Genomic DNA, 25,909 nt, shown 5'->3' with positions numbered 1-25,909 from the left:
GACCTTTCACTAAGAATGAGAGCTCCGTCTGACTGTTACTCACTCTCTGCCGGTAACAGCGCAGGTCAACAGATCCGTCTGACCGTGAATAATGAGTCAGTAAACCTGTCAGTCAATTGATTCATTTAGTTTGTGTCTATAGGAGGCGAAGGACATGTGCCCTTTACAAATAATTAAGTTTAAATATCCTTTCAAGGTGATCTACCTAATAGTTCGGAAGGTGGGTTTGATCCATCAATATTCTCATTATTACCAATTATTTAGTTTAACTGCTTTCTGAATATTTCAGAACAGCTGCATTCATCCTGTTTAATCTTTCAGTGTTCGACAGCCGGTCTGTCTCCGCTGTGCAGCTCTCCGATCAGAGAGGCACTAAGAGGGGGTTTGTCCATCTTACGGATGGAGGTGCTGGGGGGTGAGCGGTGCAGGTGTTGTTGTCAGGGCAGAAGGCGGCTGGAGGTCCACATCACTACGAGAGCGAGACTGTTTGGCCCGGGACGAGCCGCGGCGCCGAGAGGAGCGGCGTTCCACGCGGGCACTCTCGCTACGCGCCACTTTCCTATTGTAGGGAGGGAAGGTCGGAGAGGATGAGGGAGGGATGAGGAAAGAGAGGGACAGAATAGAGGGGAGGATGAATTTGAATAGGAAAAAAGAAGGTGGGAACAAATGATAGAGAGAGGACAGATGGATAATAACAAAGTAAGAGAGGCCACAGGAAGGACAATGAGAAAACAAGTATGGAAGGAAGAAACAAAGAGATGCCACAGAATGGACAGAGGAGATACCAGCAATGATAATAACACATAAAGGGAAGGACAGTAGAGGAGAAAGTAATATGCATTCAATGTGCACAGACATTTGTGTTAATTATGATGGTAAAGAGGCAGATTAATGATTTAAGGTACAGCATTAGAGGATTTACAAAATAAAATAGAGTAAAAAAGAAAGAGAAAGAAAGAAAATGAGTGACAAGTGAATATGCATGACATGCATATATTGGTTGGATTAGAAAATAAATGAAGAATGCTTCATATACTGGAGAAATAGTAGGACTTGAATACCAACACGTTCTATAGTTCCTTATGAGTTACTGGGAACCACTGAACAACAGTATGTTAATAAAGTACCAATGCATTGCTTCTACATAATGTCTGGACTAGGAGTTTTCAGTGAGAAAACTTTACTGGTCATTTATGTCAACAGTTCTCCAAATCCACACAACGTACATTCACACCAACTCAAAATAATCCAACTCATCTGGACAATCAAGCGTCTTCCAATTCCTTCACACGCAAGTACATGATACTTAGCCACGTAGTGGTTTTGTGTTGTGTATCAGGACTGCAGGGCTCAATGTGAGGTGTGAATGCATGCAAGTGGTGTTTGTTCAGTTTGTATTTGTGTTGTGGGATCAGTAAAAGGCCTGAAGCATGTCCATGACTCAGTCAAGGCGCTGACACCCACCTTGTCTTCTGTCTGTGAAAACACGGACACCATATGGTTACACACCTGCCTTTATACAACTATTAGCCACAGTAGCAACCATAACCCCCAACATGATGTACTAAACTAGTTACCGCTGTCAGAGTAGCATGCTAAATAAGATGCCAAAGCCCCTGGCACAACATGGAACCGCACACACTGTGGAGACAAGCAAGACAAAGGACGGGCCCTGGCGACAATCGACGCAGACACCTTGAAAAGCACACAACAAATACTATAATATAAAATGTTACTTATGGTCAACTTTGAACAATTAACTCAATATAAGCAGTGTTAGATTAACTACTTAAGCAGCCAGTCTTTCTTTGAAGCTTGAGACAAACTTTAGACAAAATATCACCATTTCTATAGGTTAGCTAAAATGTGTGACTTAAAAGCAAAACCTTTGGGTAGAAAGTTGCAGCATCTAAATATATAATAAGTGCAACATAATCATAACAATTACAAATGTCTCAGTCAAGAAGAAATTACCAGTGTATATACCAACAAGTAACTGAATTCAATGAGAAACGGGAGTCAGAACTGCACAAACAATGTCTATATGCAACAAAAACTGCAATGAAGCTCTGGAGTAAACATCAGGAGATGCACAACAGGGCGCACATAAAAGGGACAGAATGATAAAAGGAAGAAAGCACACGAGCCATTGTGAGAAGAAAAAGGACAGAGGGTGTGAGGGAGAGGGAAGGCAAAGGGCTGGAAGGGAGGATTGGCTCCGAGTTCACCGGGTGAGGGTCTTTCTCAAATCTGAAGGCTCTGTTAGCTAGCGAGCAACAGGCAGCATGACAAAAGCACACGGCAGGGACAGACTGCTGGTGGAGTTTTACCACGCTCCCTCAGCCTAAGGACTTCAGACATGTGTCACCTCCCCATTCCCCCCTCGTCATTAGATGTACAGTCTTTACACCTCCCATATCATCTCATTACAATCTGATTACATTCTCTAATCCTGTATTTTCTAATACCATATAGAGTCACTACACTGCAGTTATAATACTACTGATTTTTATACCATTTCCATTTTCCTCACCTATCTTTCTCCACATTTTCCTCTGTGGGAGTGTCCATCGGGGAGAGGGGCTCCCCGACGGTCAGCCCTCCTCCCAGGCTGATGGGGGACACGTCGCCCCCGTCTGACACGGTCGGTGGCTCTAAGCGATTGCTTGAGAGGCCTGGAAGATTAGAAGGTGAGAGAAAAACAATGAGGGGTTATGTGGAGCAATGTTTTTCTATTAAAAGATCATTAATTGGTGCTTCTATCAAGAAAATTAACAAATGTAAAGCTCATCAGAATAATGTATAACTATAAAGGTTATTTTGGGGGAGTTTTTCCTGATCCGATGTGAGGTCCTGGGACAGGGATGTCGTATGTGTACAGATTGTAAAGCCCTCTGAGGCAAATTTGTAATTTGTGATATTGGGCTATACAAAATAAACTGAATTGAATTGAATTAAAGTATATCTATTTTACACAAGATATTCACATTTATATCTTTTTACACAAGAAAACTCATTCTAATTTTTCAAATGCTGACACCAACCAATTGTGATATACAGTTACATGCTCAAATATATGTATCAAGTTTATTAAAGGTTTATACACAAGTTAAAAAGTTAAATTGTCGAGTTTTGACTAATCAGATACTGTTTTAGTGTTTAATGGTAAGCAACTAATAAACTAATACATTTTAAAAGGCTGGTATTAATAAATTATTCCAAACTGAAACAAATTATGCATTTGAACATGCTAAAATGGTAAGCTAAGCTGGTGATCATGGTAGACATTAAACCTGCAAAACAACAACATTGTCATTGTGAGCATGGTAGCATGCTGACGTTAGCATTTAGCTCAAAGCACCATTGTGGCTGTACAGAGCCGTTTGGGGGGCTGCAGGCTGGTTTTATTCATCAAATCATCAACTGGTTATAATTCAACTGTGAAAAACCATGGCCTCGTTGCTGAGCCGGCTTACCATCCATGTGTGAGGACTCTGGGATGTTGGTGGTGCAGATGTTGTTGCCCGACCCATCACTGATCTCTAACCCAGGCACGGAGGAGGAGCTTCCGCTGGAACCAGACTTTCTGCTGTTGAGGAAAGGAGCTGCAGGGTCGGTCAAGGAGCCTCTGCCGGGAGCTGGACCCTTACGCTCTGGATTCACTTTCTCTTTTTCCGCTGAAGACGGGGAGGAGAGTCACTAGTTTAACAGAGCAGAACTTCAGACAAAGCAGATGCAGAAAAACAAGACCCCAAACCAATTCAGTCAGTGAAAAAAGGACTTTGTGAGACAGACAAACAGACGGGATGAGTATCGTGCAATCAGGGCCTCTGTCGTAAATGAGAGGGTTAATTTGGTGAAAGAGAACGCCCACAACTCTGCAGACAAGATAAGTGTGAGGTTCTTTGGTGCTAATTCTTCAAACCACCACCCTGAAATATGAATCAGCTACACAATGCCCCACCCACGTCCCCTCCCAGGTTGATTTGGGACATGCATATGGGTTAATTAGTAGGGATGTGAATATTCTATAGATAAAAGGGGGGTTTAAGAACTCTGGACATCTAGGTACCTTCAGCCTCCATTTTAGGTTTGACGTCAGCTGTAACAGGAAAGAAGGGCAGGACAACATGTTCTCATATCCAGACCACTCATGGACATCAATATTTAAAGATACTACATCATAGTTATTTTGAATGTCACGTATGTAATGTGTATATTTATAGATTGTACTCTCCAATATCATTCACAAACACACAAAAAGCAGAGACGTACTGTTGCCTGCAATCCAGCTCGGGATGCCAGGAAACCCCCCTCTGGGCTTGGTCTTTGTGGATTCATCCTTCTTATTCTGGAAACACAACACAGGAAGGGAGCAAGAGAGAAGTCAAATCTGAGAGCTACAGAAACACAAATGAATCCCCACAATAGTTTTATTAAGGTATTGCAGTACATTTAGACCTGTCTGGTGGCTCCCTTTCTAGTTAAGGTAACCAATAAATCAGCCGAGTTGATGGTAGCTTACCTTTACCAGCTGTCTCCTGAAGAAGCCTCCTCTGGACTTCTTACTGTCAACTGCCCTGGTTTTAACCCCAAGGTGCTTCATGAAGTACGCCACCGCTGAAAAGATGGATTGACTAAGGGAGAAGTGAGAGAAAGGTCATTATTATTCTTTGTTAATACTTATTTGGAAATGTTTTATTTATCTAATTGAATATGATAACAAAATATTTGAAATCATGATATCCGTGGCATTCTTTTAGATGCGTCTGTTTTTAGTATATTTCACATTAAAGGCTGCAAGAAAGAACATTTGTATAGTCTAAGGGCCACTGTCAACAGAGGGGGGAGAAGGGGTTGCGAGGAGAGAAAATATGACACCAAAAGACAAAAGAAGGAGTTGAGAGACATTTGAGAAGTTGACAGAAAAGAAGCCCAAGGGAGGAGCCTCTGTGGATGTTCACACAACAAAAGTACAAGTTTAATAATTGAATGTGTGTGTAACACATTAATCAAGAAGTGGAACATTTAAGAATGTACCGCGGCCTTTTTTTTTTTAGAAGATACTGATATGGAGTACAAACATATGCAAGGACATTTTCTATCGAAAGCTCATCTGAATGAAATATCTTATATGTGCACTTGAGCCAGTAGACACAAATCTTGACCACAAAAAGCATTGAGAAATCAAATTAGCTCCATGTGCAAAAATACACAACACTCAAACAAATATTTTAGAGTTCACTACAAACTCACCATTTTTCCTCGTCTGAGACAATTGAAGGTCTGAAAGAAAAGAGATGTGGGATGTCACAATTGGAAAAAGGCAAAAACAGACTCCATCAACTTGCAGCATCAAGCTCACCTCTTCCTTTTAAGTAACATTTTTCCTTTCTCTTGCTCGACTGATTATTAGGTGTGTTTTGGGCCGGTGGAAGTGACTAAGCTTTTCCTGATCCAACTCAAAGCTGATTGTTGTGTTATTTAGTTCGGAGCAGAAGCTATTGAACATATTCCAAATTTGCACAAAAAGGAGGGGGAAAAAAAAAGCTAAACTAAAAAAGATGGCAAAAGGAAAAGATGCATCAAAAACTGCACCTCTGCTCTAAATAATTTTTTTAAATAAACTTTCACTCTTGAAGTTCTGCAAATAATTCTAACGATTATTTCCTATTGTTACCCAAACTTGATCTATCTAGTTTGTCTCTCGGGTCAGCTGTCTGCAAAAGGGAATCCAATGTCAGAAATGATCCAACACAGCAGAAATGTCCATTTAACCCGGGTTTTGTCTGATGCAACATGCAGGCAAGACTTAAGAAATTGGATACTCCTGTTTTTCTATGAACATAAAGAGTGGGAGGGGTTTCTCAGGGATTTCCCTGCATAATCCAATCAAATGGTCTGGTTGCCTCATTCTCAAAACCAGAAAAACCAATAGGAAACAGCTGGGGAGAGGACACTTTGTTGTGGTCGAATGAGGGTAATTGGTTGGGGGTCAGCGGGTGCAAGAGTGTGGGAGAAGTGTGAGGGTCATAGAGAAATGATTGTATTGAGGAATGAATAGAGTGAAACTCAATGAATCGATTGTGCATTGGAGACAGAGATCCGACTGTGCGATTGTAACTGAGTGAGTCAAAAGTTGAATTATCATGTCTTTGATATAGACTGCTTTGTCTTCTCCACTGACAGCGTGGTTATATCCACAACACGAGGGATGCTCATGCTCAGTGCAACCTTCCTTCGCTTATGTTGTTCGTTTATTTTTTTCTTCTCTGTTCTGACAAGATGAAGTCAGACAGAATTCTGCCCTCTCGCTGGCCTCCTCTCCCTGTCCGTCTGACTCGCTTCTTGTCGAGGAGAAGACATTGTAGTTGGCCACGGGGTCAAGGATAGATTAACTTTTCCCCAGAACTCTTGCTTTCTTTCTTCATCCGTGTCCAGGGCAGGAGCTATCCAGCATCGATAACCCTCTGGCCTTTTCTCTCCCCTTCCTTCTTCCGCTGTGTAACCCCCCCCCCCCCCATCACCACCCCTCCTTCCAGTTGGCAAAACGCCAGTGGAGAGCCATCCTGCCAGCGTGGCACTGCTGACTCCATCTTTTCCTCTCCGCTTCTTCATTTCCTTCTCTCTCTATTGTGCTCTCTTCCAAGCACCCTCTTCAGTTCTCTGTCCAGTGAGCTTGGATTTCTCTCTTGCTGGATTTGTCTGTGTGATTTGCACTAGATTGGTTATGTATACAGCTAATATATATATAATGCACTTATTAAGGGGGTTTATACAACGCGTAGTGACAACTTTCAAGGGAAGAGATCCAAAAAGTCTGCTTTCCAACTTTTTGACAGACCAATCATCCGCTCAGGTTAAAGTCAACCCTTAAGCTGAGAGGATGATTGGTCTGTCAGAAAACTGGGCAGGAGGGAAAAGAGAGCACACTGGTATTGCTATTTGAAAGTTTTTTTTTGTTAATTAGTATCTTTGTGACAATGTGAGTTGTTGTTGTTTTCTTGCGTGTGAGAATTGAATTTAGTTTTCTTATCAGTCATTGTTGTAATTTCCACAGTTCTTTAGATGTGGTGGAAATACAAACACTAATGCACAAAAGGGACTTTTAGTTCCTGAGTTTTGCTCCTGCTTTAGGTTTCGTAGTACCAGGAACTATTTGGCCAGAAAAGGCCAGCTGCTCTTCAATCTTGAAGTTGTGTCCTGGATAAAATGACAATACTGTAGGTTTAAGTAATGCATATTTATTTTGAACTTCATTTCTAAGAAATTATGTTTTTCTCTCAGTTTGGTGTGGAAGATTGCAGAATATTTCACATGAGGTCAGTTGGGGGGTGCAAATCAAATTTAAAAAAAAAGGCTCATTCCTCACTGAGCCAAAGGTTATGGAACTAACACAGCTGAATGTATTATCAGAAACCATAAAGTGCTTTCGCTTTAAATAACTGTGAATGCAAGAAAAGTACTCCTTAAAAGTCTCTCTTTAAGCGTTTATGTTCACAGACTTGTACATTTTTTAAATCCAAGACATTGTCCTGGTGATTCAAGTGGGCGTGTTGTCCATCCAAGCTTTATGAAGTGTTCACCTAACAATGTCGATGCAGAAGTATGCATTTGACTTTCAGTGGCGGAAGCAGCAGTGAAAGAGAGAAACGCTCACTGTGTCTCAGACATCCTGTCCAGCAGGTTCTCAGCTACAGACTTCTCCTTCATCTCCATCGGGATGCGGTCGGTGGGATAGTGATTCTCCACGTCAATGAGCTCAGCCTCGTTGGGTGTCATACCCATCATCCTCTTCTGCCTGGGAATGAGACAGCAAAAGGAGGCAAGGGTTTGGCCAGATTAATATTGAAAACAAAGGATTTGCACATGATGAATGCTTTCCCAATTATGTGAGCAGAGACATAATGTAGATGAACAGGGTAATTCATCAACAGTTAATGGACCTTTTTAAATTTATAAATCTTCTCCATGATTTTCATATTTGCATATTCATATTTGCATATTCCGTGCTCTTGAATGCAATGCTATTTGGTCATTTCTTTGACATCTAAATCCTAGGCAGCCAATATACAAGTTAATTTGTTCAGGATAAATACCAGCTGGCTGGGCAATAATTAAATGGAATCAAATCATGAGGAAATCATATATTGAGGCGAAGGCAGGGTTCACCCTGCACAGGTCGCAGCTTGCTGTGAGGTGACGGTGCTATCCACCACAGCCCATATTGAGGTATGTGATACACAATTACGTTGTCTTAAAAACAAGCACATAGTAACGCAACTTTCTCAGTAAATCTGAACTGATAATTCTGCTTGTAGGAATACCCCAGTGTAGTTAATATTGACCTGAGTGACATCACAGTATACACATTTTATGATCAAATATAAGAGCATAACATCCACATATATGAACAAATATTCTGGCTTTACAAAAGAAACAGTTGGGGCATAGCTAAGAGTATACGTGACTTGATGAGCATTGGACGGGGACTCTCACCTGAAATCTTCAAGCTGTTTGGCCACTTCAGCAGCCTGCAGGCTCTGAACCTCCTGAGCATAGCGTCTTTGGGTGTCCTCATGGAGCAGATCTGAACGGGTTCGGTCTGAGGGAAGGGGGACAAGGGAAGCGAGTGAGCGAGAAGCGGTGATACACAGAGGAAGACAGAGTGGGACTGAGGCGTGTTTGTATGTGGCAAAGAATACATAATGACTTTATGTAAAAATAGAAAATGACTCACCCAATTCATAGGCTACATTAGGAGGAAGTAACACTCTGAGAATCTATATTGTGGAGGGAAAGACAAAATAGGTGCAGACAGAAAAAGGAACATTATATAATATTTTATTTAATAGTGAATAAGTGTACCGAATCCTTTTTTGTTGTTGCTTTGATCTAGATTCAGTTTATTAGGTACACGTAACTAAGACTAATGCAGTCTACATAATAATGATAATAAACCCTACCTTCATGTAGGTTATAATGTTCAAACTCTCTAAAAAGGTGTTGATTCAACTGTTTGATCATTTTGTAGAATGTGGTTTACTGACGGTGGTTTAAATTATTTTGTCCACCCCATTCAAATAAATGACACCTTTATAATGCAATAGAGTTCAATCGCACCATAAACTATAGCCTCCAAAATGACCATAAAGTTGAATCACCATCTCTCTCTGGGCCAGGTGTACTTATTAAACAGGCAACGTAACGGTTTCTGTGATGTGTTGACACAAGGCAAAACAGAGGTATCACCGCCAACTGATAAGAATCAAAAGAAAGTGTGAAGTTGCCACGTATCACCACAAGGGGTCATTTAAACATTAGAAATAAAACAAACCAAGAGAAGAAAAACATTATTCCAAATGAAAGATACATAGCTCTGTCACTGAAAATGACCACATGGCCCAAACTTTACGTGAATGAGTTTATAGAAGAAAGGTTTAAAAAAAAAAGAAAGAAAAAAGAAAAAGAGAGAGGTTAAGAGATGACGATTCCTCCTAAAGGGCTTTCCCACGATCTTGACAGGAAACCGTGGGGTCGGACGAAAGACCGAAAGTGCAGCGCACGCCAGCAGAGCTGACAGACATGTGCAGTGCATGAGATCCGAGGAGGAAATATAACAGAGACGTGACAGAGGCCAGGTGTGCAGGGAGGAGTAATGGAAAGGGACAGAAACTGAAGGGCGCTACACAGAGGCAGAGTATAGGCAGAGCAAACAGAGCAGAGCCGTGCACTCCAAAACAAATCGGGAGCACACAATGTCTCTCCTGAGTTCAACCTATAGACTGCAGCTGAGCAGTGTATCAAATTCAAATATTGATACAGCGCAATGAAAGCAGAATATAATATCTGTGGTGCAAAAACTGAAAGAGGAAGAATTAGCGACGGTCTGACACAACTCTCGAGAGCCAAGAGTCACAGAAATATACGACATGAAGAAAGAGAGCGACCGTTGAGAGGCGCACAGAAAACGTAATCCTAAAGTCGGTCGATATAGGAAGTGTTTCAAACTGCAAAGCCATTCAAACATAAAAGTCGTTAATTTAAGTAATATAGCGAACAAGGCAGCGGTGATCTTCACACAACCAAAAAGTTGCACCCGACTTTAAAGAGCCATGACTTTCTTACCCCCTAAAACCCAAGATGGACCTTAAAAACTAAATTACAGATCTGAAAGGCCAAACGCACTTTAGAAAAAAAGGAATCTGATCTCTGAAGGTCATCTGTGCTTCCTTAAAGAAAAAGTGATCAATGCATATCTCTGTTAAGAGTGCATGTATAACACCAAATACAGTCGTCTGTTCATATTCCTGGGCTAGAGCAACTGCATGAGAATAAAACACTGCAAGTCATCAGTGTGATGTTCCTCCCTCTGTGCCAGCTACTTGGTGTTTAAAGGTCTTTTGTCTTTGTTTGCACACATCACATTAATTCGTTCCTGTCTAACATAAATATTCTTATTTTACCTTAAGTTAACAAAACATTGCATTTGTTTCAACTTGAATCATGTGTTCGTGACAATCAGGTCGCTTGTTATTTCAAGCCCTTTTCGCATGCACTTGAAACTAGCATACGGGCAAACATCCTACTGGAAATGCCGTGTGGCGTGCTACTTACTGCACCCTTGTCCAAGAAGGTGTTGTAGAACTCCACAAATTGCTTCTTGGTCTCTTTGGCACTGAGGTTATTGAAGAGGTCAGCATGGAGGTAACACAGCTGAGAGGGGAGAGACAGACAGAAGATCAGTGAGTGCTGACACATTTGAACAGCCTTTAACTTCCTGTTTGCACTCAAAGGTTTCTTCTTTTATGTGCACATTAACTGACATATGATATACTGGAAAACCATAATATCTAAATACTCATTTCCCTGTTTATCAAAACACAAAGACTAATTGGGTATTTTTAATCACAATGGCACACTAAACACTATAATAAATGTCTTTTATACACACTATACAGCAGTGGGTGTCATGGCTGTGGGAGGTGTAACAGCACCGACACACATGCAGTCAGACACGCACACACGCAGGAGGAAGTGCTGTCTTGTCCATGAAGCAATTTGAATCCACACCAAAACTCATATGTGCCATTTGATGCATTTCATACAGCTGCACGATAATCTTGTCATGTTATAACGATTAAATAATATCGGTTACGTGCAATATTGACTATTGTTTGGAGCGGCACTCTCTTCACAGGTAGAGCATCTGTCTGCTCATTTAGTTTTGAGGACGCTGGGATTATAAGCGTCCCAACTTGTTCTGTTCTTAGCTGCTTTGGCTTATATGGTTAGACTAGGACTTGTTTTGACCCTGATGGACTTTGTTGAACAGTGGAGATGCCCAAACATTCCAGTTTGTGAATAAAATGTTATACCATCACCAAAACAACAAAAGGCAGACCCGGGTGGTATTAATTTCAAGGAATTGTGTGATATGATAGAGCAGTAAAATTCTATTTAAATTAATATTCAAGCCACAATCGTGCAGTTCTTTAAACATGAAATGTATTTAAAAAAACACCATACAACAACGTCCCTGTTTGAATTCAAACTGGGATGCTTGTGCATGTCCTAACCCTCCTGTCTCTCTCCTCATTTCCTGTCTGTATTATCTACTAACGCTATCAAACAGGGAAAACACCTACAAATGATCTTTACAGAAGAAGAAACACTTTTATGTGGTTCTGTGACTCATTTCAAATATTACCTATCAGACGATATGCTGACTTTACTTAATGTAAACTTCTACAACCTGAATTTGACTTATTTTAAGATTTTAAGAGACAGTGTGTTGCATTATGGGAGTTGTAGTTCTCACCAGCGGAGCCGGGTCAAACTGTAGAATGACATGTTGTATGAAGACAAGCAGGTGGGTCGGCCGATCCTTGAACTGGTCTATATTGTTGAAGTGTTTGCAGTAGTCGCCCATCTCCTGAGAGAGAGAGAGTGAGAGAATATGAAAGACACATAAGGACAACGAAGTATGATCAAAATACACTCAGCTGTCTCGCTCCACGTTTTCATTGACTCACATCATTCAGATCATTCTCGAAATCCTCATCCTCAGCCCCGATGATGCTCATGGCTGGGTTAGAGCGCTGAGCCCCAAACACGCCCTGTTATGCAGAGGGAGAGAAAACAAAACAATTAGGAAACATAATGTGCTGTACTTTGAACCGGTAGGCTTCCTCTTTGACGTCCTGAGCCCCTGCTGAGCCAGACAGAGACAGATTAAGATTTGGGCACTGTGAACTTTCCCAGTGGAATATCACATCAAGCAGTAAAGCAGGAAAACTTCCCAACATCCAATCACGCCGAGAGAGAGACCGGCCTGATGTGTCATCATGCGCATGGTCCTTAAAATAAGTCGGATGCCATTCACATAAGCGGAGGAAAAGCAAAATACAGGAGACAGACTTGCAAAGAACTACGATAAGGGGAACCACCAACAAAACATGCAATATTTACAGTCAAACTTATTCTGTCCTGAATTAATGATGATGCTCACAGGAATTGGACACTGATAATAAGGGATATTTAACTGATAAAAGGAATACAATTGTGTGTTTACGACATAATGTTGAGCATTTCATAAAGGTTCTGTAAAATGCAAAAGTATTTTCCCCCGGGCCACACTAAAATATTTAGTTCATATGTCAAGGGGGAATAATACAGTGTTGGATTGCAAAATAGCGTTTTCGATTTGAGCTTTCCCTGAACTTTGGCCAAATGTTGCCTCTGAAAATTGCTTTTCAAACCAGCGTCGGGTTCAATAATACACCCAGAGGAAAACGCTCCTCCAGCTGCCGCGACGTGAACACTGTAGGTCTAAAAATGTAACTACACTAATCTGAAATGAAAGGTTTATGCCAATCCTCGCCTTCGAAATCCGTGAATGGCGCGGGGGGGGGGGAGATGCAACGTGACCAATTTACCCCCACCTCTTACACCCCACACCACTTCCCCTGCACGCATACACACCCAAAACACACAAACAACCCATAGCTCTCAGACCCAGCGTCTGGTACCGGGGAACACCCAAACACATACACATACACACACACACATCAAAAGGCCAACAATTACACTGTACAACATGTGACATTGTTCACTGCTAGGAGAGTACAGAGAGAAAGTACAGCGCTTACGGTGTTAGTGTGAGTCAAGGTAATGAAGGGGTGGGATATTCCCTTTAGGGGGAAATAAAGCCTTGAGAAACTGTTCGGAATCATAATAATAATAATAATAATAATAATAATATAAATTATTGTTGGTAGTTTAGTTATTTTATAAATTCAGAGTTATGAATATTGTTCCATGACCTCCGACGCATCCACGTTCCATGTCGCATGATGGTATTGAATGACAAGTTACCTGAAGGTCATCATTCGGATGGCGATATGTCACCTGTATCTACTTCTTCAATCATTAACCTGATTTTAGTTTATTCAGTTCTTTATTTTATTGTACTTTCATGTTTTATTTGGGAGAGAGCTGACAAATGCTTTGAGGTCAAGGTGAGTTCTTGTAAAGAGTCAGAGCTGTTGGTCGGACAGAGAGAGAGAGGGAGAGAGAGAGGGAGAAAGAGGTAGAGGGAGAATGAAACTCGGGGAAAGACAAACAGAGAGAGAATGTGTTCATTCATGGTCGTATCCAGTGGGCTGCGGGTTGAGAAAGGCCACTGTTGGAGCAACATGCGTAGGAGGGGTTAGTCAAACAGAGTCACAGGCCTGTCAGGGCCATGAAGGCACATCTGCATGGACACTCACTCCCAGACATAAACACACAAGGTCGGTCACACACACACACACACACACACACACACACACACACACACACACACACACACAAAGTCCTTATGTCAACAGCTGTGACAGACTAATGCAAAATCTGATCTACATCTTTCCAGATAAGATGCTTTCAGCGCCACAGCTCGGCTGAAGAACTATTGCATAACTTACATTCTTGATAACAGGTGCATAGGAAGAACAACTCGGTTAGCTGAGAAGGAAACAGAAATCCTGCACAATGTCAGTCACTTGTATTCACTTCATTTGGTTTCTACATTTTGGTCGGGATAACTTCATAAAGACAGATTAAAGTATCAATTGGCACACTTACTTATTTCATGCTATGTTATCTGAAAACATATTTCAAGTGGATAAGGAGTGGATAAAAACGTGTGTGTGTTTCGGTACAATGTTTGTGGGCCACACTGCGGTGTGATAACAACAGAATATAATTGACCTTGAGGACGCTACTGAATAATATGTATTATTGATCTACTGATCTTTGTCCCACATTTATTGGAATCTGTGTTTGTTATTTTCTCCAAATAATTTATGTCGGTATATCATTTTATCCCATGTAGTAAAGAGGGCTGCAGGAATTAATCAAAAAAACAGAAACTTTGCATTTTTGCATTTCTGGTTCTCGTCACTTAATCAATATTATTTTATGGGTTTGTGGTTAGATGCCTGAAATAAGGGCTGCTGTTAACACAAGCGAAATATATTGTAACACTTTTTTCTATGATATAAGGTACTGGGAACGTCAGTAAATATCCCAATCGTGAATTTTTAAGCGCGTCTTAGAAAAGTCAAGCAGCTGAATGATGACCACAAGTCGTCATCACAAAATAAACTGAATTAAATCACTAGTCCGACGTTACAGCCTCGTTGTAAATAATCTCTCTCGTGTGACTGTCGTTCTTTTATCGTGTTCAACGTTAGCTTTTTACTTTTGGCGCTTGCATTTACGCTTCCAATATCATAAAAGGGGTGTTGTGAAGATTATCTTGCTGTTCAATACATGCATATATCATAAAGATGTCTTTGCCGTTTATTTTCTCCAAAACCCAATGGAAAAATCCGATCCAGAGTGAACCAGTGCGATGCTCACTTCCGGGGTTGTCTTACAAAGAATTGTCCTCCCAGCAGCACTTCATTAGGTCAAGTGTGAGAATCAACAGAAATGTCAGTGAGTAGAGTGAGTAGAGCTACAACAAATGATTATTTAAATTCTCAAAAAACAGTGAAAAATGCCCCATACAATATGAGAGCGGATGTCATGAAATGTCCTGTTGATCTTACCGACACAGACACAAAATACTCAATTTACAATAATGGAAGACCAAGAAAGTCTCTAATTGTAGTACTTGGACCCATCAATGTTTGGTACTCTTTGAAAAAACGATTGATAGTCAAAATGTTTCCTTTTTTTTCAGTCGACTAATAGATTAATAGACTAATCGTCGACGCTCTAAGCGTACGTAGACTGACAGTGAATGATTTCTGTTTCCATCCCATTTAACTCGTAAACTTCAATCAAGAAGCAGAAGCAGGACATGCTTATAAAACAATGAGGAACGCTGACTCTAGCGCTGCTTACTCTGATGCAGTGCTGACCGCAGCATTTCAGCCTCCTCGTTACAGGAGATGCTGAAGTCAAGCCCTTGTTATCGTTACGTCCTGGCTGACTTTTGATTACTGTCATACATGTTCATACATATTGAGAGATAAATTGGAGTAGTCAGGGGGAAGCTTACTGCGGCGGCTCAAGGGGAAGTAGGGAAGGTCAACCCTGCTCTGCATTTAAAGAGCACAAGAGAGTATAGAGGGGCGGCCGGAGTGGGAGCCTCCTCTGCCCAGCCGGAGCCAAGTGGTACATTCCAGCATATGGCACGGTTCAGACAACAGATGGAGACAGTCTGTGAGCTTCAGCAGTAACCAGACCCTCTGCTCTTCACCTCCATTAGTACGCGATAGCTGGCATAAGCTCCCCACTGCAAGAGCGCTTCCTGGCTGTGGCTTAGTTAGAAAGAAAAAGACCACGAGTGACTCGTATTTGAGCAGAGCATCCCAGAGGTGCCGAGATCGGCTCCGGTGCTCCTGAGAGTCGGCAGCTGCCCCCCGATCGGCCCTCCCCTCCCCTCCCTCCCATTACATTCCAGTACTAACTAAGTGTCAGGTGGCATCAATCCAATGATAGCCATCAAGCGTACGTGCCTTTGTGTGTGTGTGTGTGTGTGTGTGTGTGTGTGTGTGTGTGTGTTGGTGGGTTAAGACTGAGCACGTATGTGGGAGGGGGCCATTCCTATGTGATTGTGGGGAGCTGCCAGTGTGTGTGCATGTGTGCATGTGTGTGTGTGTGTGTGTTATATGACAACTGGTCTTCCCCACCATTCCTGACCAGGCCGAGCTCTAATACTGCACATAAGACAGAGCAGTAGCACAGTTTAGTATTTCATATTTCCACAAGGGGAGTAAGAGGTTACGCCGCAGCCTAATAATAACTGTTATAAATATCTGAGTCACTGTTATGTTACATCAGCTCTTATGCAAACCCCAACATCCATTGTGAAACCCCTAAAACAATTAGCTGTTTTAGTAATAACAAAACGGAGACCGAGAGGAGGCGTCGCGTTGTGACCTCACCCCAAAGTGGGCATCTTCAGCACCCATACTTGAACCGCAGGGGGCTAGGGGCTCACACCTGTCAATCAAGCTCCTGCAATAACATGACGGTGCCTGTCAGAGGGGAGTGTGATACATTTAGAGGAGCATGTTTATGGGCGATCAAACGATATTACGAGTAGAATTGTGAAGATAAGGTTTTTCAGAAACAATAAGACAAAGTTCATCACCATTAAGTGGATTTCCCAAAAGTGATCCAACTTGTTATTGCACAGCAGTTACAGTCTCCAGGCATTCAACCCCACGGTTGAAGATATCAATAACAGTGGTATCTAAAACAGACAAAACATTGAAGAGAAGTATTCATGTGATCACTTTATACACCTGATCAGTCACATGGTCTGAGCTGCACTCACCACTGGATTTAGCATTTAAAAATTAAGAAAAGCCAATATACGCCACACTTCTTTAAAAGTTACAGTGCTGATAATCTCCATGTTGTTCTCTTTGGCGACTTCTATGGCGATAAGCAATACTAGCAAGTGTGTTTTTGGATCTCACTCCAGAGAGATGGCTGCTTGGCATTTTTCTTGGGAATGTCGCCACAGACAACTCAACCACCACAAACAAATCACCATTATATTACCTCATACAGCGATAGATAGATGTAACAGACAATCATTTAAATGAAAATCTTCGAGATTATTAATTTAAAGAGTACCTTAAGATCTCCTCCTGCTTACCCGTTTAAGAAATTCTCTGCTCTGAATAATGTGTGTGTCTGATATGTTACAAAATATTAAATTCATATATTTAAAGATTCTTAAAATAGCATATGTTCCTTCTAGATATAGAAGGAATCTATTAATATGTAAATGTTATATTTCAGAATTTTATTTTTTTATTTTTTACAACTGCTGGAAGCAAGATGTCTCCCATCTAGAGCCTATACCTTCTGACCCCACCCAACCACACCCATGAGTAACCCTGAGTACAGTTAGGAGGTCAAACATTGAAACACTTCTTTTCATCCTTGTGCTTTATGTTTCTCTTTAAAAAAAAAAAGCAGAATATCTGGTTTTGGTGGCCTAGAATTGGAGTATCAAAAAAGATGCTGTGACAGAGAGACAGCTCCCCAGGGACCCGATCCGGGGGCAGTGAGATGAATGTGCACAGCACACCCTTTTCTATCAAGAGAAGGTTGATCAGATAGTGGCTTCCTATTGGACAAATACATCAGCAGAGCTGCCTCTCAGTCAGCGGTAACTGGATTAGTTAGCATAGAGCATAAGTTACAATTATTTTAACTCTGAGTGCAGCAACACATGTAAACTCAGCTCTCAGCATATATCTTCCGGTGCTGAAAACACTCAATTTAGAGCCTCCCTCATTCACACTTACTACACACACCTGGCAACATAATCCATTGTATGAGCACAAGTCACTGCTCTCTTCTTACATAGGGTCACAATGGGCTGTGTCCTGTCCTCTATATGCTATGAGGGCAGTGTCCAAAAATAGCCCAGCAGCTAATGGCCATTGCTTGCTGCATTTGTACTGCTGTTTATCTGGCTGTCTCATCAGGCCACAGCCTCATTAGCAGAGACTGGGGGATTCCTAGCAGCACCACTGCTCCTCCCTGGGGCGCCCGAGCAAAGAAGTAGAAGAACTGGGGGAGGCACACAGACAGGAAGTGGGTGTCATTTCCCCAGGAAGCTATCAGAGCCATTTCTTGTACGACCCATCAGATGAAAAGAGGGAGAGAGAGAGAAGTCAAAATGAAACAGAGGAGAGAAAGGCAGAGAGTGCCAAAAGTTGAACAAATTAAGAGCCCAAGAATTTGCATCAAAACTGCATCAAACAAACCTTGTGTGTTTATATGGGAACCAGAAACATAAATTACTCTCACAGCATAAACGAAACCAAGAGATGAACAAATGAGGAACATAGTGCTGACGAGAAAAGTGTGACCAGGAAAGGATGGTCGAATACTGCTGGGTTTGAGACTGATACACCAAGACAAATAGAATTGAAAGAAATGTGGGATCCTCAACATGAAAGGTTTGGTCATACTTGTATCTCAACAATTATTGATTCAGTTTTGAAATTGTTTTTATTCAACACCAAGAAACTAACTTTTAGACTTCAAGGCCTGTCTTGCATTCATAAGCGCCTAGGAGTTACTTAGATTAGTAAACCTGACAGCACTAAGCACTAGCTTATATGAACCCTATAGAATAAACAGAAAGAGAACAAAAAGACAGGGGTCTAGTGAGATGGGAGGAGGAAGAGGGGGAGAGGGAAGAAATGAAAAGAGGAGAACAAGCATCCAGAAACTGTGTTTGAGCACCTACACATGAAAAGCTTACAACATGTCCTCCGACTACCCAAATACGACACACATAAACAAGCACATACACACTCAACCCTGTCAACCTTGACCAAAGGGTGTTTGGCTACAGCTGGCAGAGTTGACAGTGAGCTAGCACCTCAGTGAAAACAGACCCAGAGGCATCTCCGACGACGGAACATGAGTGTGTGTGCGCGTGTGTGTGTGTGTAGGTCTTAATAAACATGCAGCATGTTGTCACACAGAAATTGTTATATAACTGGAAGGTGGATATAACCTAAATGTACTTGCACACAATGTGTGTGTGTGTGTGAACGCGTGGTTTGAAGACCTGAGGCGTAAAGTTAACTTTACACATTTAACTTTACACGGCCCTAACAATATAACCCTAGAAAAAGAGTAGAAATAAGACTCCAATAAAATAATATATCCAAACTTAAAAAGGGTACAACTTCAAAGAAACAACATCATGCACATATGGGATGAATTCACATCTCTCCATTGCACCTTATTAACTCTGCTTCCTCCCCGGAGTCGTTGTGACTTCACGTCTCATAGGGTCCATTGGACCTGGAGGTGTCTGATGCCTGGTGAGCCGGCCTCCCGCGTTGGCCCTGCTGATGCGCCCCGCCCCCCCTCCTCTCTACCTCCTTCTGTTTCATGGATTGGAGTTCCATTCATACATTGTCATATTCATGTAATGTGTTTATGTAACTTTGTAAATGCTGTTCATCTGTACACATGACATCTATTGCTTCTGTCCATCCGGGGAGAGGGATCCTCCTCTGTTGCTCTCCTGAAGGTTTCTTCCCTGTGAAAGGTTATTTTTGGGGAGTTTTTCCTGATCCGATGTGAGGTCAAAGGTCAGGGATGTCATATGTGTACAGATTGTAAAGCCCTCTGAGGATAATTTTGTATAGCCCAATTTGTGATATTGGGCTATACAAAATAAACTGAATTGAATATGTAATCTAAGTATTCAAATGTGAATGGGCTGTGCAATTTTGTCCAGGATGTTTAACTCTAAAATGTATATACACTACTATTGTGATGCAAATTATACAATACAACTTTGACAAATATCACGGGCGAGAAAAGGCAAACAAACGCTGACTTCTGACTTTACAGTTCAGTTTACACGTCACGATATAGAGGGTCAGATGAAAGACACTATACTGTTGCTTTGTGGGTGCTCGACCCATAGTGACCATTATCTTTTTAATCCGTCTTTCACAAGATTTACTGAAAGACGGGGAAAATGTATTATTTATGTTCTGAAGACATTAGCCTAACAGACAATCATTCTCCAAACTCCGACTCGATTAAAGATAAGGCTCTTATCAACTCACAGAGATAAGACCTTTCCAGATAACGAGGCCAAATGTGACTGAATGTCCCCATGTTAGCTCAAGGAGGTAAAGGGGCAACAGAACAGTGGTCCGAACATAACGGAGGGCACAGTTATCCCAGAAATCTTGTGAATGCACTGACAGTGAGCAAACAACAGAGGCGAGGGTACACTGCCAGATACTGGAGATAGTGTGTGTACAAGGAAAGTGACATATACATATATATATATATATATATATATATATGGCGGGGCAAAAAGATGCCTTCTCAAAAGAGAAACTCGTTGGCGATCACTTTCTTTTTTTCATCTACCATCCCTCTACATCTTGTTCCATTTTCCTCCCCCCTCTCCTCTCTCAACCTCCCTCCTTCGTCTCCTCCACCTTTAGCTTAAAATAAAGCGGCCCCTTATGCGATCGCTCCAAGACAGCCAGTGCATTCATGGCCAGGCAGACAAGGGCCAATTATGTAATTTAACAACCATTACGTAGTGGCTCGAATAAGATTATGGCCAAAAGCACCAGGAAAACACAGGCAGGTCTTTTCATTGCCTCACATGTTGTTCAGCTGTAAGTCCAAACAAATCATATTGTTGACTCCCTCGGTTTTCTCCTGATTTCAAAAGGGAATTGCACCACCGACATGTCTACCCAACGTCTCTTCTTTACTGCAATGGCTTTTTCGCAATATGATTTTGTTTTGATCCAAACGCTGCGGAGAATCACTGACCTTCTCTTTATATGCTTTCTGTAGAGCAGAGCCCCAGAGGTGTTTAATGATGCCAAACAACCCCCACCCCACCCACAAATCTCATCTCAAGACTTCCCTGCATTTTAAGGATGATGGTAAACCATGTTTTCCAAATAACAAGCTGCTGCTGAGCCTCCTCCCTTCTTCATGCACACAGCCCATGCGTATTTGCCGAGGCCCAACACACTTTCTCTTCATTTTCATTCGTCTCTCCTTAGAGCCAAAGTACACTTCACTCTCCTGCTCCAACAAACTGCCAACCCCACCCCCTCCATCCGCCCGCTCCCCCCACCCCTGTCCCCATATAGAGGTCATTGGCTTCATGGAAACAGTTGATAGGCCGGCGTGTATCGACTGGCATGGATTGGCAGCTCAAAGTAAACCTCCAGCTTGGCCTAACAGCTTCCATGTGTGTGTGTGTGTGTGTGTGTGTGTGTGTGTGTGTGTGTGTGTGTGTGTGTGTGTGTGTGTGTGTACTAAACACAGAAACGTCTGATTGGCATTTTGTGACAAAAACAGCTCTTCATTCATTCACAAGTGTGTTGTCTGCATTTGTGTGTTTATTAGCTGTGGATTTTGACACAACACCAAGCAACAACAACAAGCCAATCCGGCAAATGTTTTGAAGGAATTCAGCATACCCAGAATCAAAGAAAATGCCTCTGGTTCACGATGCCTACTGTATCTCATGCCAATAGTTTACAAACCAGATATGCAACATTCTTCTCTCTCTCCCTCAGAAGAGATCCATTAAGAAAGAATCAAGTAACAATGAAATCTTTAATCGCAAACAATTCTGTCCTGAACATAATAAATGTTTGCTCAAATTTAAATCTAAAATGAAGTAATGACTGTGATTAGCTAACTAATCGATATAAGGCAAACAAAAGAGATGATTGTGTCCATATTTGAGAGTCTACAGACAATATTCAAGTTAAAGTAGGGCTCAGCAACGCCAATAATATATCGGTATTGGGATATGGCATAAGGGTGGTGTGGTTTTAAAGGATGCATTAAAGTAAAGTGATGTAATTGTCTGAACTTAGAATGTTCTAGCTGTTCTATTATTTGCCTTTGCCCTTTAGTCATTATATTCACATTACCAATTATAGAAAGAAGGTAGAAAGAAGGAAGGAATGAAGAAGATATATAGAAGGTAGGTATGAAGAAGGAAGGTAAGACACACACACACACACACACACACACTTTCACCCGCCAGAACCCCCCACCCCCCTCATCTTTCACTCCTCAAGAGTAAACAACATCATCTATAGAGTCGAGTCTCGCTTTTTCCACCGTGTCCCTCAAATGAAAGAGCTCATTCTCTGCTTCCTCACTCACTCTCCGGCACCACAGCTTTCCAGCCAGCCATCGCGCTGACTCACACTTGGACAGATGGATGTAACTCTTTCCAGTTTGTGAGGCACAAGCTGCTGCAGTTGTACTTGCCCAAAAGACACTTATTATTACGTTTGACAGCTGAGATTGGCTGCATCTTTTTTGGCCTCTGAAGGAGTCAATTGTCAACCCGTGTGTGTGTGTGTGGGGGGAGGGGGGCATACACACTACTCACATGTCTCACAAATGCACACAGACACAATGACCACACATATGCTGAGAGCAGGGAGCCTCGTCTACGTTGAGTGACAGCAGAGAGACCAAAGAGATTGGCAGGTGAATCCACCGATTGAGCGGTGCGAGCCTATTTATCTGACGAATCATTGTCATGTGAATGAGCTGAGACCATATGACGACTCAACAATGGCACTCATGCGTTAGCTTCACAGCAGTGAACGATCTGAAAAGAAGAAAAAATAAATCACAGTTTAGCCTGCCTGAAACACTTTGTCAGCACAGACAAGGACAAGTCAGTGCAGATGGGTGTAGTGGGATTATGTATTCTAATACTATAACTATTCCACCGACAGTATGCACATAGGTCATTATCTGGCTACTACAAAACAGTGGAAAATGTATTTTCTTTTCTTTAAAGTCTAAGAATATTACCTCGTTGATGTCATCAGGGTTATCTCGGCTTGGGCCCCAAGACTAAAAACCGACGACAGAAAGTGTCGTGCTGTGTTCAGACCCCACGATCTTAGCCAAACCCCGCAGATGAAGGGTGTCAGGAATAAATATGGGCGCGACAATCGTTTTATCCCGTGTGGTGAGTCAAAGTGGAGGACCACCAACGGCGCATCACGGATGCCTCGTGACGCACCAACGGCGAAACAGAGCCATGGTCACAGTCAGTTCCTTTTACGCTGTTTTCCGAACACGAGGCAGCCAGCATCATATAGGCCATCATTGTTTGTTTATGTTTTGACTCGGTGACCATCGAAACCGACAGACATATTGTGTATTATGAACCTGGCATCAGAAGCTATGGGCATGGAGGTACAAAGATGTGAGAGTCTACCAGGCAGGTGAGGGTCGAATGAATGTCGGCTGCATTGTGATCATTTTCTGATATTAACCCATCATGAGGAAATAATCCAGGCGATACCGGACAAACCATGGTCCATCGTCACACTGATGCAATATATCACTTCATCTATTTGTAATAACATACTGCTTATGTATCCATGAGTGGTCGGTTCAAACAGTTACAGAAACACACAGTGACACCTCACAACATGTCACCTTGATTAGCTGAGATTAGCTGTGGTTTCAGGTATAGTTGCGTAGTACAGCATGAGCCCCGCTTTTGAGCACTGCCACAACGGACGTCTGTAACTTCACCCCACCTCACCCACTGAGCTCGTTCAAAAGGAATCAGTAGATTTCACCGCTGACCCGTGGAGCGAAAAAGAGCAGCCCGGTCCACTCTGTCTCTCATTATCTGCTGCCTGTGCATCAGTCTTACTCCAGCCAGAGAAGAATACCTGTGTTCCCTTTGAAGTCCAGGCCTGACTACAGTAAATTATTAGCTTGCCTGCAACACAGCTCCAGGCCCTCAGGACACCCCCTGGCTGTTCCACTGTGGCTGCCTTTACCTGTCATTTCAGTTATTGGGTATTTCTCATCGAGGCTCACAACGACGGCTCACTGCAGCTCTATCCGAGTTTACCTTCCTACCCTCAGAGACAGTAGATGTGGGTGAGTTTACATAGGCCTATAGGACAATACAGAGAGAGAGAGAGAGAGAGACACAGGGAGGGAGAGAGCAGCACAGCAACTCAGATTAAATAGCCAACATTCCTTTAAAAAGGAAGAGAAGGTAGCCTTTAGGCTCCAGACAAGCATGCACTTGTAAAATGTGGAGAGAGAGAGAGAGAGAGGAGAGAGAGAGAGAGAGAGAGAGAGAGAGAGAGAGAGAGAGAGAGATGACAAGTGCAGTGCTCCTCTAGTCTAGCAGAGCGTAACAGGAAGTGGCAGGGCCCTGCTCCACATGGGGCCTCTGGGGTGCAGCGTCTGGCTGGGAACGCATCTCAGTCTCGGAAACCGCCAACTGCAACGCCCTTAACACACGTCTAACGTCTAGTGACTAGCAAACCGCCTCGTTATTAAAATGGTATTGGAATTATGAGTTTGTTACAGAGATCATGCTTAAAACACTCCCCCCACCCCCCCACCCCACCCACACACACAGATGAGTGAAAGTCACAGAGCCACGAATAAGTCAAACTGGCCTGGCAACATGGCATTCAATTATTTATTTATTTTAAACTAACAACAATGTTTTATGAGGAATGATTAATGAAAACATCACTAGCAAGCACAACCCACACTGCGGCAGCCCCCTATCTTTAGTTAGTGGCTGCAGTGAGATAACGAAGCCGCACTAGATGCACAGTAATTGCAGTTTCCTGTGAGCTCAGGAAACTCTTGCCTATTTTGCACGGGCAACGTCCTCTGTTTCACAAGGCAAAACCATCATGGATAATCAATTATATGCAGACACTAATTACTGAACACAGTCTGGACTGGAACTCTATAGGATGACCAGATGAGTGAGATGTAGGCTATAGTGGAGGAGGGGGGAGGAGGAGGAAGAGGGGGGGAGGAGGAGGAAGAAGGGGGGGGGGGGGCTCGTGTCATAGGTATATAGCCTCCGTTCCGTACTGTGCAAAAACAATGTTGACAAATAAATAACAGGAACACAAAATGCTTTATCCGGCACTGATGTTGAATACGCCTGTAATCACTGTGCAGAGAACCTTTGTTTCAAATTGGCACAGCAGAAAAGAAAAGAAGAAAAAAACTAGCAGGTTCATATTCTATAACTATATTTATCTTATGAGAAACAACCACATAACGTATATGATTAATGTCAGCAGGACACTCTTGCAAAGACTAGAATACATCAAGGTCACCAGCTATAAACTCAAACGACACCCCTTGTGGAATATTAAAGTGATTTGTAGTTTGGTATAAGACCCACAAGTCGTAAAGCCCTTGATGGCTCTGCCAGAACATTCACACGGGCCAACTCAACTTGTGAGAACTCTCTTCAACTTGAAGAATAAATTATCTTGTTGTTGTTGTTGTTCCAATGCTACATTAATTAAGCACAATGTCAAACAAAGCCGTTATCCACAGAGCACGAGACGCGTCGCGCGCAGCCGTCTGCGGGACGCGATCGTCTGCACCTCGGACTGCGGAGGGGCTCGAGGACAACGCCGAGTCTCTCGGGTAACAAACACCCAGGACGACTTTACGTGTTACCGGACAAAGCGTTGAACAAGTTCAAACTCTCCAGCGTGCTCGTCCGCCTAACTGTTGAAATAACACACTTACCAGTGAATACAGAGACAGCGACAGCCGAAGCGTCAAATAAGTTTCCTGTCCGAAAGTTGCCGTGTGTCAGTGGGGGGAAAAAAACATTGTATGCGGAAGTACAAATAAAAAAACACGCACGCGCGCGCGCGCACACACACACACACACACGTACACGCACACACATACACGCAAGGGTGATCGACTAACTGATGGCGAAAGTCACGATTTGGCGTTGTAAAATAATGTGTCTCAGAACAACAGCTGCGTCCAGCGTAACGTTGGCCCGACTCTTGACTCTTTGTGTTTTACAGCTCGACTG

General features: G+C 42.4%; 1 protein-coding gene across 7 annotated transcripts in view; it reads right to left on the bottom strand.

Moving 5' to 3' along the window:
* Window positions 1–25,909, bottom strand: part of arhgef1b (Rho guanine nucleotide exchange factor (GEF) 1b) — a 36,163-nt gene extending 10,254 nt beyond the window's left edge. Inside the window, exons 1-15 of one of the 7 annotated variants that reach the window (XM_034554476.1) lie at window positions 25,609–25,909; window positions 12,036–12,119; window positions 11,822–11,935; window positions 10,618–10,716; window positions 8,741–8,783; window positions 8,500–8,605; window positions 7,661–7,801; window positions 5,257–5,286; window positions 4,526–4,637; window positions 4,276–4,351; window positions 4,073–4,102; window positions 3,477–3,677; window positions 2,534–2,675; window positions 1,465–1,476; window positions 398–559 (exon numbers count right to left, since the gene is read on the bottom strand). In XM_034554476.1, coding sequence (XP_034410367.1) covers window positions 398–559; window positions 1,465–1,476; window positions 2,534–2,675; window positions 3,477–3,677; window positions 4,073–4,102; window positions 4,276–4,351; window positions 4,526–4,637; window positions 5,257–5,286; window positions 7,661–7,801; window positions 8,500–8,605; window positions 8,741–8,783; window positions 10,618–10,716; window positions 11,822–11,935; window positions 12,036–12,086 — 1,319 coding nt within the window. In that variant the 5' untranslated portion in view covers window positions 12,087–12,119; window positions 25,609–25,909. Of the gene's footprint in view, window positions 1–397; window positions 560–1,464; window positions 1,477–2,533; window positions 2,676–3,476; window positions 3,678–4,072; window positions 4,103–4,275; window positions 4,352–4,525; window positions 4,638–5,256; window positions 5,287–5,365; window positions 5,745–7,660; window positions 7,802–8,499; window positions 8,606–8,740; window positions 8,784–10,617; window positions 10,717–11,821; window positions 11,936–12,035; window positions 12,120–25,608 lie in introns of those variants that run through there. The other 6 variants (XM_034554475.1, XM_034554477.1, XM_034554479.1 and 3 more) reach the window with 6 other exon arrangements.

This window comes from Cyclopterus lumpus, chromosome 16, assembly GCF_009769545.1.
Source record: "Cyclopterus lumpus isolate fCycLum1 chromosome 16, fCycLum1.pri, whole genome shotgun sequence".
NCBI classification, from domain to species: Eukaryota; Metazoa; Chordata; class Actinopteri; order Perciformes; family Cyclopteridae; genus Cyclopterus; species Cyclopterus lumpus.
The sequence above is the reverse complement of the archived record's forward strand: the minus strand, read 5'-3'. Positions and strand labels throughout refer to the sequence as shown.